We start from the raw sequence: 15,636 nt of genomic DNA on the forward strand, positions 1-15,636 counted from the left end.
TATGAAAATCACTTTTGAACTGAACTAAAATCAAGTAAAAGGGTAAATATAAAATCAAAGACGGAGATAATAATCATTAAGTCACTTTATTATCAAACCACAAAGATGACAAAAGTGAACCTCATCTATGGACAATTTTAACAAGTTCAGACGCCGTCAAATATAAAAATATTTATCCAGTTCTTAAGTTTACACAAATTCCTTGTCACTCTAATATTATTCAAAGTTCAAATAAAACTTGACGATTTGTACTAAAACTAAAAGTATATACTTATAACCGATTAAAAACAAATGAGGATAAAATGATAATTAATATTGAGACTGACTCGAATTGAGTAATTTTGTCTATGACTTAAGATTTAATGGTTAATTTAATTAACCAATAAATTCTTAGCTAAAACTAGTATACATACACATTTTGATTTAAGCAGTAATAATCATATTCATAATTCACGGCGTCTCAAAAAGTGCTTGACAATTGACTATTTTTCAACAAATTTTAACTCTGATATAAAATCGCACACAATCAAGGAAGGACATCTTTACAGTTCATAATATCACTTAATTTGTACATTAATCAAGAAATGTAAAAGATTATTTCATCAATTATTAGTTACCTCTCCAATTTATAAAATATTTACATTAAATGTGTATTAAGGCAATCGAGAAACGACAAACCGACATTGTCTGAATTTATAGTTTGCGTCGGAAAAGATGAAATTCTGTTACTATGGTTAGTCCCGTCAATACTATAGTACTACAAACTTAATTCGAAACATACTTAATTCCATATCATATCATAAAGTATATTTACAGTGTACAATTTCAAGAATATACACTCTAAATTTACAGGAACATTTTATATCTATTTAGTAATTATGATATTAATTTTATTGATAACGGAAGATATTTTTTGGCACCGATTGACAGAGAGAACAGAATATTTTATTGTAAAAGTATAAAGACGATATTAACAGTATCCAAAATCTAAGATATATCTTAATAGTATATTTTACATTTTATTTTGTCCAGATTTTTAGGCCTTTATCACCACAATTTTTTCAAAATTATACTTGTCACCATAGATGAGGAGATATGCCCTTAGTGGTTCACATAGAATATATTAAAAATACTAAAAATAATCAGTACATTTTAGTGAAACACAAATGACCTTACCATTATTATACCAAATCAAATAATTCATTGAATCCCGAAAATTACAAGAAAATAAAACAACTATTTAATATTTACAGGATAAGAAATTAAACGTAATTTAAAAAAAAACGCGTAAGACCATACAATTACAGAATTTAAAAATAATCATACATAATAAGAAACAATTTCTTACACACAAGTAAACACTGGTTGACTGATTTTGACTATGTTTCACAATTTTGGCCCGTAATTCCAATATTCAAAAATAGAATAGTTTGCTATAATTATTTACTTAATTATCATAATTTATTTAGTAAATCATGATAAGTACTTACATTTCTATAGACATAAGTGTCCAAGTGAGTCCACATAAACCATTACGTCAAATTGAATCAGTAACAGTCTTTATATCACTATGGACAGAGTAATAATAATAAATAACACAATTTGTGAGCAAGGCTTTACGAGAATAAACGATGGAAAATAAAACTTGATTCTCATTTAAAATCAAAAGTCAAGGAATGACATCATAATGATACAAAAACAATAAAATTTCATTACAGCCGAGCTGTAAAAATCGTGAGTCTGTATAGAACGTATGTATGTACAATGTAAAACCGGCGGCATCAAGTCACATCGACACCACAAAGAAATTTAAAATAACGAGTAGAAGAAACGCGCATCGCTTTCATCCACTTTCAAAATATTATCCTAGAAGCGAGCTACTCATAGCTCGATATAGCCGAAGATCAGTGAGCCATCTCAATATGTCGCTGTAAGCTCTTCTTGTTCATGTAAAATCTGTCGCACATGGCACACGGGAAGAATACTTTTTCGTTGTCTGCGTGTCGCGCCCGAGTGTGCGAAGAGAGGTCGAGTGCCCGAGCGAAGTACACTTTGCATATGTTACAGAAGAATTTGGTGGGAGTAGCATGCATCGTGCGGTGGGCGATGAGGTCTCGGGGGGTAGCGACGCCATCGCCGCATTGTGCACACGTGAATTCACCGGGGGGCGCTGCAGGAACATTACCGTCATCACTCTCTTCCGCTGATTCTTCCTCTTCTCCGTGATGCCTCGCGCGATGTGCCCTCAGCGCCTGATCATTGTCATACTGCGCGCCGCACAAATCACACGAGAATTCATCGTCCCCCTGACCTGTAGCAGAAGAACTGCCCTCTCCACTCTCGTAATGTTTCTTCATATGAATGAGCAATGTTGACTTTCTAGTAAAACTCTTATCACAGACAGGGCAAAACACGGAGTTCGGTTGGTGCACTTCGTCCATGTGGCGTTGATAGGCCGCTCGTTTTGTGAACTCCTTGTCGCATATCGTACAGTATCTATCCTCCATAGAACCTGAATTTTGCATATCCATATCGACGGAATCGTCTGATCGTAATTTCTTGTTTGGATTAACAACGGTTACTTCGACCTCCGGCGGCAGTCTTCTTTTCGCTGCGGAGGCGGACACTGGTGCGGCTGCAGGGGTATGCGTGACCTTAGCTAGTTGCGTTGGGTCCACGACTTCATGTTTACTTATCTTGCTAGTAACTTTGTGCTGAGGCATCCAAAGCCCAGAATTATTAGCGGCCGCTTTCCCATCGGGTGAACGTAGATGCCAACCGCGATGGCTTTTTAGTGCTGATATTGAAGTGTAACTTTTATGACAAATCTCGCAGTCGAACGTCTGTGGTTGTGCTGGTATTTGGTTGACGCACTGGTGATTTTGCAAAGCAAGCAAACCAACAAATTGTTTGCCACATGTGTCACAGGGGTATCTCGCTTGATAATCTACGCTGGGATCTGCCGACTCCGGATCATTTTCATACTCAGGTTCAATCTCTTGTTTCATTTCTTGAGATTTACTTGATCCTTGGTTGGCGTTATAACCCAGCAATTCTCTTGCGTGTGCGGCCTTCAAATGCTCGTACAATTCCAAGGTTGAACTTAGAGGTTTGCCACATATTTTACACATTTGAACGGTGGATTTGTGGACAGTCTTACGGTGTCGGTAGTAAGATTTTTTGTCCGCAAACGTGATCCTACATATCGTGCAGCTAGATCTACTGCTAGTGTCTCCACTGGCCGATGCTGTGGATGTATCGTTGCTACCACTTGTGCTAGGATTTACAAATCCGTGTTTAGCGCGCTTGTGTTTCCACAAACTAGTCCTGAGTGGGAATCGTTTAAAACACAATTCACACGAGTAAGGCGTTGCTGGTGACGCTTGTTGCGCATTGTTCGGAAAATTTGAGAAGTTAAAACTATTAAATTGCGGTGTTGAGAGGACCGCACCGTTCTCATCAGGATTGAATTCTTCCTCTTCAGTCGAAGCTTGCATAGTGTTCTCTTCACTATCATGTCTATCAACTAAAATATCTGCATGCAATACTTTCTTATGTTTCCAAATATTCTTCTTATGCATGAATCCTTTGCCGCAAATGTCACATGAGTAGGGAGCGTTAGGTATATTGTAATTAGGCTTAAATGATACGAACCCAGGTTGAACTACAGGGTATTGTTTAATGGGTTTTCCTATGATTTGTGGTGCAAACCCGCCTTTAATAACGCCTGGTTTCCTGTTTGTGGTTGGTATTTTAGCATGAATACGCATATGGTTGGAGTATGCTTGGCGACTTTTGAATGATCTGATGCAAATATCGCAGAAAAACTCAGATTCAGTAGCTGCGACTGCGCCGATTCCCGCATGTGCCTGCTGAACATGCTCAGACAGTTTCTGTGGAGTGCTGTAAGAGTTGGGGCAGACACTGCATGGATAGAATTTAACCCTTAAATGAGTATTCTTATGCTCCGCGAGCTCTGACGGACGAAGGAATTTCTTCTCACACTGGTCACAATGGTGGGCCACTTGGTTATGTTCCGCGACCTGGTGATCAGTCCACGCGTCCACAGTTTCGAATATGGCATTGCATTCCGTACACGAGTAATGATATTCCTCAGCTTCTTCCTTCACAATGGACATATCCGGCTCAGAGCTGGCCATGCCTAAAGTTCGGTCAGAATGCTCCATGTAAATGTGTTTGTTCAGATCAGTAGCTTGTTCGAATTTAGAGTCGCAATGCTGGCAGTAATGAGGTTTCTCCTCACTATGTATAATCTTCAAATGTTTCACTAAATTCGGATAGTTGCTGTTTTTCTTTCCACATAACGGACAGTCAGTTGGTCGACCGTCAACACATTTGCTTTGATTATCCGACTGATCGAAACTGCCAGCGTGGACGGCTAAAGCGTGATCATTAAAGTCTTGCATATTCCCGAACCTCTCTGCACACAGATCGCAAGCTATATAAACCGTACATTCACCTTTACGAATGTGTTTTTTGAGTAAACTTTTATCTTTGAATCTAGAACGGCAGTGAACACAACAGAGAGGCACTCTTGACTGTCCGTCCTCATGTGTATCCAATACATGCTTCATGATAAACTGTTTAAGTTGGAACTTAGCCGGGCACAGCTTGCACGCGTATGATCTGGCATTGAAAATATCTTTGTATTGAACCTTGACTTCTTTCGGTTCATCTTCAAGAACCAAGTCATCAGTAATGCCATTTTCGTTGTAAATAATTTTCCACAAATTGGTACAAGAATTTGACCTCATATGGCTGAGTAAAGCGCCAATGTGGCCGAATGTGATGACACAGTTGTAACAAGTGTGTTTTGGTACTTTGTGTCCGTTTTTCTGCAAGTGTTGTATGACTGCTTTTCTGCGGGGATGCTCCCGATCACAGCACAAACAACGCTTTGTGTTAATTTGCTGAATGATGTCGCGATATTTTTGGATGAAATCTCTTTGGGTTTTAGTAACATAAGTTTTGTCAGGGTCAAGTTCTTTCACCTGGTCGTCGTCGTCAATGGTATCATTAGGATCAGCTGTTTCGTCCAGTTCCTCGTCATCTTCATTAACTTCGCTGTTAAATGAATTAGTTTGTAAGCCCTCATTTATTTCGACGACTGGGGCCAATGTCATTGGAAGGTCATCGTCCTCTTCCTCCTCGACATCGTTATGATTCATCTCACCTTCTTCATCGTGTTCTCCGTCTTCATGTTCTCTCTCTTCCTGGCCGTCATCGTCCTTCATGTCTCCGTCAGGTTTAATATCAAGACTGTCATCTTCTTCCATATGTTCTTGGCTTTCTACAGTGTCATCGTTAACATCTTTCTCGTTATCGCTTTGAGCGCCTTCCATATTATTATCATCTTCACACTGGTCAACATTTTCGTCGCCGTCAGCGTTATCATCACCTTCTTGTTCACCTTCTTGTTCGCCTTCTTGGCGAGCAATCTCGATTTCGTTATCTGAGTCCATGTCAACCGTGTCATAATGTTGATTCTGATTGTTATGCATTTCTTCATCACCTTCTTCGTCACCTTGCTGGTGATCGTATCCATCGACGTCAGGTATAATAGCTTCGGTGTCAGGTTCAGTGAGAATAGCCTCGACTTGAAATGACGCAATCTCAGGTTCAGATATCAACGTTTCTGGACTTTCAGGTCCAGAATTTAAGATTTCAGGTTCTGATACTAGTACTTCAGGTTTAGAGGTCAACAAAGTCTTGAGGATCTGAGGTTCCTTTTTCTTTATTTGCAAATCTTTGAGTGCTTTAATGCGTAGTGGATATGGTAAGTTATTTTGCGAGGCCTTTGACGTTTTGATTGGAATAGGTCTTTGTGGCGTTACAACTTTATTGATGGGCATAATTTTCGCTGGGATGTTCTTATTCATGAATTGCATCTTATGACTAATAGGATTCGGCATCATCCGTGCTTTGGGGTTAAACGGATTCGGTCTGAGTTTTGGTTGTAGGTGAGTGAGAGTTTTCTTAGGAGTGATTTTGTTTGTGTACCTGTCGAAGCTGTGCGAGGTGAGTTCATGTCGGCGGGCGTTGTGCGAGTACCTGTAGGAGCGGCCGCAGACGAGGCAGTCCTTGGACGCGAGCTGGTGGATGCCCTGCCGCGCGTGCAGCGTCTCGCCGGTGGGCCGCATCACTGTGATAGACACCTCCGGCATGTGTGGCACTTTTGGATAACTTTGTGCGGGCTCATTCATTTCTTCCTCTTCTTCTTCATTGTTTTCACTTTCCGCCCCCTGAAAATTGTGATACAAATAGAAATAATTAAACGACCGATACTAATTGTTTATAAAACAGTTATTAAGTTATTGAATAAAAACATACACATACCATGTTATTAAATTAAAAATATGGAAATTAATGTGACACCTCAATTGATGACCAACAATTTATTTTAGAAAATGGGTATTTAACTTACAGTCTACTTAAAAGAATACTTACAAACTAAATTAAGTAAAAAACACTTTTTCAATTGTGTTAACATTCTCAATAATGCTTTGATTACAAACAAAGTATTATTCATATCATAAAAAGTAAAAACAAGTTATTATCAAATAGACTAAAAAATACAATAATAAAACAATTAACATAAAATTTGTCAGTCAAACAACATTAATATATACTACCCTAATGAGCACAAGTAGTACAAATATTAACAGAGTGCTCTTTACAAATAAATTGACCACATTTTACGCAGAACTGTTTAGTTCTCCTATCGCGTTTTGTTGTTTTCACACATATTTTGCATCTCCTTCTATTCTTATAATATGGTTGCACATTATTCTGCAAATGAGGGTATTTATTTTTCTTTTCGTCTAAATCTTGTATAGGGGAAATTAAAAGTCTCTCCTCATCCGGTTCAAGTAAGCTCAAAGCTAAATCTTTGATAAATAATCTCCGCTGAGTAACATTTGAGTTTTGAGAGCACCACAATACTTGGGCATTGACCGAGGCTATGTTCAATAATGTAAAGAATAAGGACAAAGTCCAATCATTTGTGTGTTGCATGGTAGTGTAATAATTCATGAGAACATCAACTACTTCCACAGCTGATTGATTCTTCTTATACTCAGATACAACTGTAGTGTGATTTATATGGCCTTTCCTATAATATCTAGGTTCATTGGTCATTACATTCACTGATTTCCCTTCATTATTAACATAAGATGTCAATGAAACTTCATGATCAATAAATCCAGACATGAACGTGTGACATTTCCTGTATTGTGAAAGAAATAGTGGTGGTATCATATCACTGTTTGGATGCAATCCTGCAATAGAGAATAACTGGTATTCATTCCTAAGGCGATCAATCAATCTGGAAGATGTATACCAACTGTCCATTACAATTGTTCGACCAGATCCAGCTAAATGCTGAACCAACTTTTTCGTAATCTCCTCAGCACCAAAGTATGGATCAGTTATGACGTCTAAGTTGCTTATATAGAATGTAGATGAATCAACAAGCAGCACCATCTTTATACCCCTCTTTAGTGGTTTCTTATCAATTTCATATCGAAATGGGCAAGGTCCGTAAACTGGCACGATGATCTCATCAATAACCGCGATATTCTCGATGTCGTGAGATGTTCTGCAATTCATGGCGAAGATTTCAAATACTTTCCGCATTCGCTTCATTATGTCGAACTGAATAATGCTGTCGTCATCCTCTTTATCAAAGCTGATGTTTTGTAGCAGGTATTTGAACCTCTCGTATTTCATGACATTTCTAATGCAGGGAATACCACATTCAGAGTTCCAAAGGTCAGCACATATCTGATGCGTCGGCCGCATTATGCCATGCAAATACAGAATACCGATAAGCGTTTTAATTTCGCTGACGCTAGTTGAGTCCATGAAACTTTTCCCATTTGCCACAATATTTTCATTAGTTGAAGCGACAATCAATTCTAGTAGGTCATCAGTGAATAACAACTGCCACGCATTTTTAGGTCGTGCACAATGTTTATGGACTTCTGATTTACGTTTTCTGAGTTTGAAAGCTTCTTTGATTCTGGCATTATTGACTGAAGTTGATAGTTTTGGGGATTTGGATATAACTTTCCTATTTTTGCATATGTAACCACTTTTGCAGTCAACATAATCATCATCAATTTCAGGTTGGAGTTCAGCCTCTGAGTCTGAATCATGGTCAGAATGTTGCAAAACATCGCACTCTTCCTTTGTCTGTAGAGAATCAATCACCTCATTGTCTTGAACCATGTCCAAAATTGCATGGACCCGATGCCAATCCATTCGAGGATCCACACATTTCTGTGGATGAAATTAATTCAATTGAACTATTCTCCCACTGGTATTCTTCAAATGTTAGTTTTCACATATAGTATTGCTAACATATGAATTATAAAAAATAGACAGATCATTGTATAAAAATATTACAAAACCAAAGTTTGGAATATTGAAGTGTCACATTAAATAAGAGTATGTGTTACAAAACAAGCGCTTGTTATATTCAGTGATAAACTATATTGGGCATGTAATCTCTACCTTATCACTTCTTGGTGTGAGCCCCAATGAAGCCAAGATTGGGGGACCTTCAGGCTGCACTTTGTTTGACAAGCCGGCATTCTGAAATATTATAAACATTTTATAAGTATATAATTGAATTATTTGTTCAGTGTTTTGAGAGCTTCAGTTATATTTAAGCATCTTTGCATAAAGGAAAACATTGTTTTAAGTACACAGTTACTGATTACATCAACCATAGCAAGTGAATGTAAGAAAAGTCAGGGACTTGTGTGCAAGATATTATGGACTATGAAACACACTGCAATGTAATACAATGTTTTAAGATTACATAAAAAACCCGAATGTCATAATGATGACTGAAGGTTATTTAATTAAAAGAAGCATGAAACATGAGGAGTGCTCTATAAAACCTCACTGTGGTAACACAACTCTATAATCAGTCCCATAAACTGGACCATACAAGGAAAACACATTTAAATAAGTGACGGCTACATTTCATTCTGGACTTATCAGAAACAGTCAGCATTCATAGCTAGCTCATTATCACTACATACAAGTTCTCTCTGTGTAATTTAGCTGACAACAGTTCACATGTCCTTGACACCAATATACAGCAGTGTCTTAAGTGCCTGTAGACCAGACCAGAACTACTAATAAACTTCCAGTGCATAACTCAAGTAGATAAAGAATTTATCATTGCCAGTACTAGGCTGACTCATACACTCATACATACCTCAATGACAGGATATGAGCCATCAATGACCACTCCATCATCATAAGCCTCATCAGATAGTGGTTCACTTTTTATTTTCACCTGAAAATACATATTTCCATCATATAAACAACAGTCACAAAATGCTAACTGACAGTTCCAAGCTCAAATATCCAGAAAGATAAACCCACCTCTTCTAGTTGGCTGCCATCTTTTAGAGACTGTAGTTTGTTTTGTGTCCTTTCACATACATTTTTAAATACATGCCAGTTGTTGACATTGTCCATGCATTTCCTGCAGACATTAGTGGGCAGGTCGTCATTTTCGTTTATCTGAAAAAACAATCATACGTAATCATCGCACGATGGGCAAATAGGCGCTCTCCACGATGCGCTCGTTTCATCAGAACGAACGAGGCGAAACCGCGCCTCGTGTATAGATAGCTACGCGAGGAGAAACTAAGTAGGTAGGCGTAGGTATAACCGAGCGCCGGCGAGCGGCTACTCCTCGACCGAATAAGTAGAAGCGAGTCGAGTGGCAGCCAGCGAGCCCCTCGAGGGTTAGCGCTCGATATACGCACACAAGTATAGCGCACTCACGCCGACAGCGACGCTCGACCCGGCCGAGGGACGAGCTGCAGGCTGGTCTCGTCCGATAAATCAATACGCCCGACGGCCAAGCCAACTCGACCCATACCTAGAGATACGCAGCCCCCACCCGATATGACCCCCGGGAATAAAGCCAACCCGACCCTCATGATAAGCGCCATTCCTCACCGGCTGCACGGAATGCGACGCGACGCGGCCACGATCCGAACGATAGCCGTGGAGCATTACAAAATGGTGGACGATCTTACGACATCTCCACCTAAACGCGCTGCCTGTCATTGCTCGAAGCGAGGCGGATGACGAGTTCTCACGTATGCCGAGGGTCTACTTTCACTCAAAACATCACAGTATCACTTATTTTACACATTACATACCTGTATGGACACACAATCCTTGATTTTAGAAGCGAGGACGGGAGGTTCCGTGTCATCCGAACTGGTGGTAGGAAAAATCGGCAGTAATTCGCCTCGAGATGACAAGCACAGTCTACAAACACGATCATAGTTCACATTCATTGTAAATAAACGATATTTTGAAAGTATTAACACCTTCCACAATCTTTAAAAAAAGGACGCCATGTCACCACGAGCACTTCAACACAAAGCACTGCATATCGTTCTTGCTAGAGCACGAAAGCGGCTGATGATGAGGATGAGAAGTCGATAGGTTCGGTCGGACGGCTGGTTCGAGTCGGCGACCACCTGTCGTTCTGCGCATGTGCGCGTAAAATTGCGTCAGGGTGGCCAACCCAACAAACACAAAATGTAGTTTATCTCAGACTTCGTAAACATTTTAGCAATTCTCATTCCAACTGACTTTGGAACTGATTTTGAATATTTATTTTGAATCAATGCTACAACTGCTACAAGTCTCAAAAGATATTTTTTTGTTTGAATCTTTTTCGTAGTTCCAAGCTAATGTCTATAGAAGCCTCTTTTGTTGATGGAAAAGCATTTTTACTTTGATTAATAATTAAGGTATGTGGTAACGTCCTAAACAGTCTTGGTACTTACCCACGTTATAAATACGGGTATGTTTTAACTTAAAATACAATTACATAGTTATATGTGTTATTTTTCAAAGATTCGTTATAAAAACTTGCAAACCTTTCGTGTAGAACAATTTGTATTGGTCTTATCGATTTTTTTTCTTGGGGTTTTACATACTGTATTGGGATGAAACCTATTTAATAATGAATAATAATAAAAGATTAATAAAATACATGAAAGAAATAAAAAAAAATCACCACACACCACATGTAAAGAAAATTGTGTAAGTTGTTTGCAACCTCTGGATTGCGCGACAAAAGTAGTTCTGTCTCTTTCTAAACCAGTACAAGCAAGGCGGTAGATTCAAACTTCGGATAACTTCGCTCATGTTTCGCAGTGGCGGGAGTTTACAAAACTCTGACTATTGTTTGTTTTGGTTTATTATTGTCATAATTCGTAAAAACATTTTTTACTATGAACTACTTTACATTGCATTAATAACATAGATATTTTGGTTAAAGTATAACACTAAGTCATTGTGATAGCGTTTAAAAACGATACTCGTAAAAACAAGGTAGTGCCAACTTTATGGGTGTTTAATAAACAAACTTAGTAGAAAGAAATTAGTTTGGTTCATTCATAGAGAGGTGGGGGATAGCAAATTATGAATGAAAACGTAAATGCGTTTTACTCAGGTTTACTATACGTCAAGTTAAAAAAGGAAAAGAGTTCAAAATGGGTCATTAACCCTAAGCGTCGTGATAATACAGTCATTTTAGTAGGCAAAAAATCTCCCGCGTCTACAAAAACGTGAGCGAAAATTCATATAATGTAAACCGAGTTGTTTTTTTTTTAATTTTTTATTTAATTGAACAGAGAATATACCTAACACCTACCTAAGTAGGATGCACTTTTTCGTGCAATAGAGTTATAAATTGTGTTTCATTAGATAGGCCTAGCTTTACTTTGTTTGTTTGGTTGACCGTGTCAGAAAATATTGGTCTGGTTTGAAATATATCAACCTACCAGAGTTTTAATAGATATAGATACCTATTCCTTGTTACACATGAGTACGCGCGAAGTAGGTAGTTTCCACGGGACATAGAAAAACCGCGGGAAACAGCCGGCAATCTGTATAAATCCTATACGGTTATTAGGAAGTTCTGTTAATGTAATAAATACCTATACCACTACAACACAGGATTGATGGTCTTCCTACCTAGTGATGATGAATTAGGTAGGTATCACTCTTATCATCATCATCATCATCATCAGCCTATCGCAGTCCACTGCTGGACATAGGCCTCTCCAAGTGCACGCTACATACTGAGATCGATTTTCGGCTGCTCGCCATCCAGCTCCTGCCAGCCGTCTTGCGCAAGTTCACTCTTATGTTGCGTTTTAATTTGCTACCAAGCGTATCGTTGCTTTCTTCCAGCTAATGGAATCCACGAGGGGATCTATCAGACCAAACACACAAAGGGGACGATACCATAATTCCACATCCTTTGCACAGCTCCATCTCGCTCTCGTACCAAATTCTCTCCCTCTCCTTATATCGGTTAGATAATTCTCCCCTAAACGTATAGCCCCTTACTTAGTAGTAACTTCTCCTGTGTCGTTTTTACACTTTAAGTTGCCATGTTCGGGAATCGAACCCACGACAAGCGATACGTTGCACAGCAGCCGATGGTGAGCGCTACAAGGAACATTAAAATTGGGCTGTTATTGTAAATTACGAGCTACTTTTGTGTAGCCCGTAATCAAAATATTTGTAAACCCACAAACGAAATTAACTGTAATTCCAGGGATCGAACCCGGGAACATGCGCATAACTGCAGCGCTTTGACCACTTGACTGAAAGCTTAGGCCACTCAACTGATACGCAATAATCACATACTTACCTATTTTGTGTGGTTTTCCACTTTCATGGAATAAGTAAACGCAGGTACACAGATAATGTACTTTACCCTTACTATGGCCCGGCCAGGCCAGGAAAGAAGATAGGTCATCGGGAAGGTCATAAAAATAAATACATGAGAGAATAAAACACGTCATAATGTCACGGTTTAATTTATTATTTTCTGCACAAGCAACATTCACGCCACACAACATTTAAACATAATTTGCAACGACAATAATTATACAATACTTTACAAGTAAGTACATTAGAATCTTATTATCATAAAACGGTTTTCTTTATTTTCATCAAGGTCGTTACTTATGATATAAAATAGACTTGAGAGAAATTACATTTTGTCATAAGGAAACATAACTTTATTTTAAGAAACGATATTAATAGCTTTTATTTTTAGAATGCTGCAATAATAATAACATACAAATAAAAAAAATGATTTTGAGCCTCAAACCCAAAAGTAGTCTATTTATTTTTCTTACATAAAAATATATTTTTGAATATACAACATAGAAAAAAACTTCTGTAGGTATCTACCGCAATGCGGTTACTTCTTGAGACAAACAAAAAATCAGAACGTTTTGCCTTACTAAATAAAAAGAAAAGATTAGGTAGGTGCCTCCTATTGTAACCATTATTCATCCGTTAGCAACATTACCTCTATAATATGATCTGAGTATATAACTATTATATATAACAATATCTCTGATTTCATTTCATTACAGAAAAGAGGCTTTCGGGAACAATAATAAGAAATCTTGATCGATATGTTACATCATAATGCGATATTATTAAAACACGTAAGTATATATAATTTAATACATATTAGTTATCACAGGGATAAGGGTTTTCTCACTTAGATTCTACTTTATTACATAGAAGTGCGTCAATGGAGATAATTCGAAACGCACGAAATTATACAAGTCGCAACGTACCTACTTAGTTAACGGAAATCTGTAAATACTGATTTATTTAACTTTATTAACATGAAATATAACAATTAAAGAATCTTCTGAAATAAAACCAACTGCTTCCTATGCATTTAAAATTTTAAACAATTTCTTGACAAATGCAGTAAATTTTGTGAGCAATCAATGAGCATATTAATTAGAATCATGAACCATCCATAGGCATAGAGACTTGACTCATTATATATGGTCTAATTCGTAGCAACACCAAGCTCTAGCAAAAACGTCTATTTGCAAACTTTTGGCGTCATAAATTGAAGATCCTGAGTTTCCCCTGAAAAGTGTCTGATTGGTCGTGAAAATGTGTTACGGCTATGTGTCAGGACTCTTGAATCCAGCTACTTAACTTGTTTTGTAGTACCTTTACTCAGCCATAAGCTCAATAATGGCAACTATTAAATGCCGCTCCAAAACTCCATTTGAAATGAAGAGGCTCAAAGTGTATGCTTTATATTTGTTTTCCTTGGGAAAATATGCATTTGCCGCATTTGCTAAGTTTTTATTTTCTAGGAAACAATAGTGTTTCAAGACTTCAAGTAGGTATAAACAATATACCTAATATCTTATTAATCGATTAAACAACTACCATTGTAAACATTTTCCAATAAATATATTTATATCAAAGTACATTTTAGGTACAAGCCCTTTTATAGGTAATACATATTAAAGTTTTTTCTTAGATTTCTTAAAACTGGAATGATACTGAAGGTTTCTAATGTTCTGTGCTATTGTGGGTGTTTCTTCTGACTATCAGACAGAAAAGAAACATTTGATATCTACTACCTAACAGGTTTTACATAAACTGTAAGGGTATAAAGAGATTTTTGGTGTAAGGTATGTACTTATTCCTTATCACAATTTACTGTAGAAGTTGATAAGTACCTTATCCTAAGTATCATCATTATTATATTGATATAATATTTTCCACATTCATAAAACATTGTTCAACACTTGTGCAGTATTTGTGGCTCCAAAAAGCATCATACGCTCACTCACACCGATAACACGTCTCTTCACACCAGCGTTACATTATCAACTGATCAATCAAGAGTTCACGAACTTTGGTCCACTTCGAAAACGAACACATTCTGAATTCGAATTACCCGCGGAATTACGAACATGGCGGGCACGAAGACCGCTGTTCCTGTGTTGGCTGCGCGCGCACGGCCAGCCTCGAGGGGTCGACGGGGTTCGCTTTCGCTACTAGAGATCGTGCCACATGGGCAAAGGCAGCTTCGACATTCAGTCCGGTTTTGGCTGATGTCTCCATAAACGCGACTTGGTATTCTCTCGCTAAGCGCTGTCCCTCCTCCCGCCTCACCGCCCTCTCTAGGCCGCTGTCGGATTTGTTACCTGCAAGCATAATGTTACACAACCTCCGTTCATGTGACCTTGTTGGGTATTGTAGGGGCTGCGCATCTTTAGTTAGAGACGGGTATGGCAGTTTGTTAGCGTTACCAGGAATTACAGTATATTTGGATGAGACCGTCGTCGTTAATTTTGTTCTTGATATCTTGAAAACGTTGCTTTCAATCTTGACCCTAAAATGACGATGGGGAAATAATGATTAAAAACAAATTACCTAATAACATGATGACGACGTCATCCTGTGCGTACTCGCGGATCTCGCCGAGCCACGCCCGGATGTTATCGAAGCTGATCTTGTTGGTCACGTCGTATAGGAGCAGTAGAGCTGTTGAATGAATGCGTGGGATTAGGTGCAGGGAAAATCGTAAAGGACATACCTATCTTCCATCACAGAAATGTCACAAGGCCAGTTTTAAAGAAATAGATATTCGCCTAATATTAGGTACCTATTACCGTCCGTCCGTACCCGTCTAGAAAACACCACTCGCTAAAATTGAAAGAACCTATGACACGATATTATTAAACTCGTAAAAGTTGGTAGCTCAAAAACACTATTATT

At 38.2% G+C, this 15,636-nt stretch overlaps 2 protein-coding genes across 4 annotated transcripts in view; both read right to left on the reverse strand.

The window, feature by feature from the left end:
• Nucleotides 1-67: 67 nt before the first annotated feature.
• Nucleotides 68-10,578, reverse strand: LOC110371515 (zinc finger protein 91). Of its 2 annotated transcripts, none has more exons than XM_021327834.3 (5): nucleotides 10,212-10,578; nucleotides 9,421-9,561; nucleotides 9,251-9,331; nucleotides 8,536-8,616; nucleotides 68-6,263 (listed from the first exon to the last, which is right to left on the reverse strand). In XM_021327834.3, exons 1-5 carry the CDS (start codon nucleotides 10,350-10,352, stop codon nucleotides 1,905-1,907), a joined length of 4,803 nt encoding a protein of 1,600 aa, XP_021183509.3. In that variant the 5' UTR covers nucleotides 10,353-10,578; the 3' UTR covers nucleotides 68-1,904. The 2 variants fall into 2 exon arrangements, with proteins under 2 accessions (XP_021183509.3, XP_049695528.2); XM_049839571.2 differs by lacking the exon at nucleotides 10,212-10,578 and adding an exon at nucleotides 10,006-10,131.
• A 2,305-nt stretch (nucleotides 10,579-12,883) lies between these two features.
• The window catches only part of Rab26, an 89,695-nt gene continuing 86,942 nt past the window's right edge, over nucleotides 12,884-15,636 (reverse strand). For both annotated transcript variants that reach the window (XM_021327872.3, XM_021327871.3), the window contains 2 exons: nucleotides 15,292-15,402; nucleotides 12,884-15,062 (listed from right to left, as the gene is read on the reverse strand). In XM_021327872.3, the coding sequence (XP_021183547.1) occupies nucleotides 14,821-15,062; nucleotides 15,292-15,402 (353 nt within the window). In that variant the 3' untranslated portion in view covers nucleotides 12,884-14,820. The remainder of the gene's footprint in view (nucleotides 15,063-15,291; nucleotides 15,403-15,636) is intronic.

Source organism: Helicoverpa armigera, chromosome 9 (genome assembly GCF_030705265.1).
Source record: "Helicoverpa armigera isolate CAAS_96S chromosome 9, ASM3070526v1, whole genome shotgun sequence".
NCBI classification, from domain to species: domain Eukaryota; kingdom Metazoa; phylum Arthropoda; class Insecta; order Lepidoptera; family Noctuidae; genus Helicoverpa; species Helicoverpa armigera.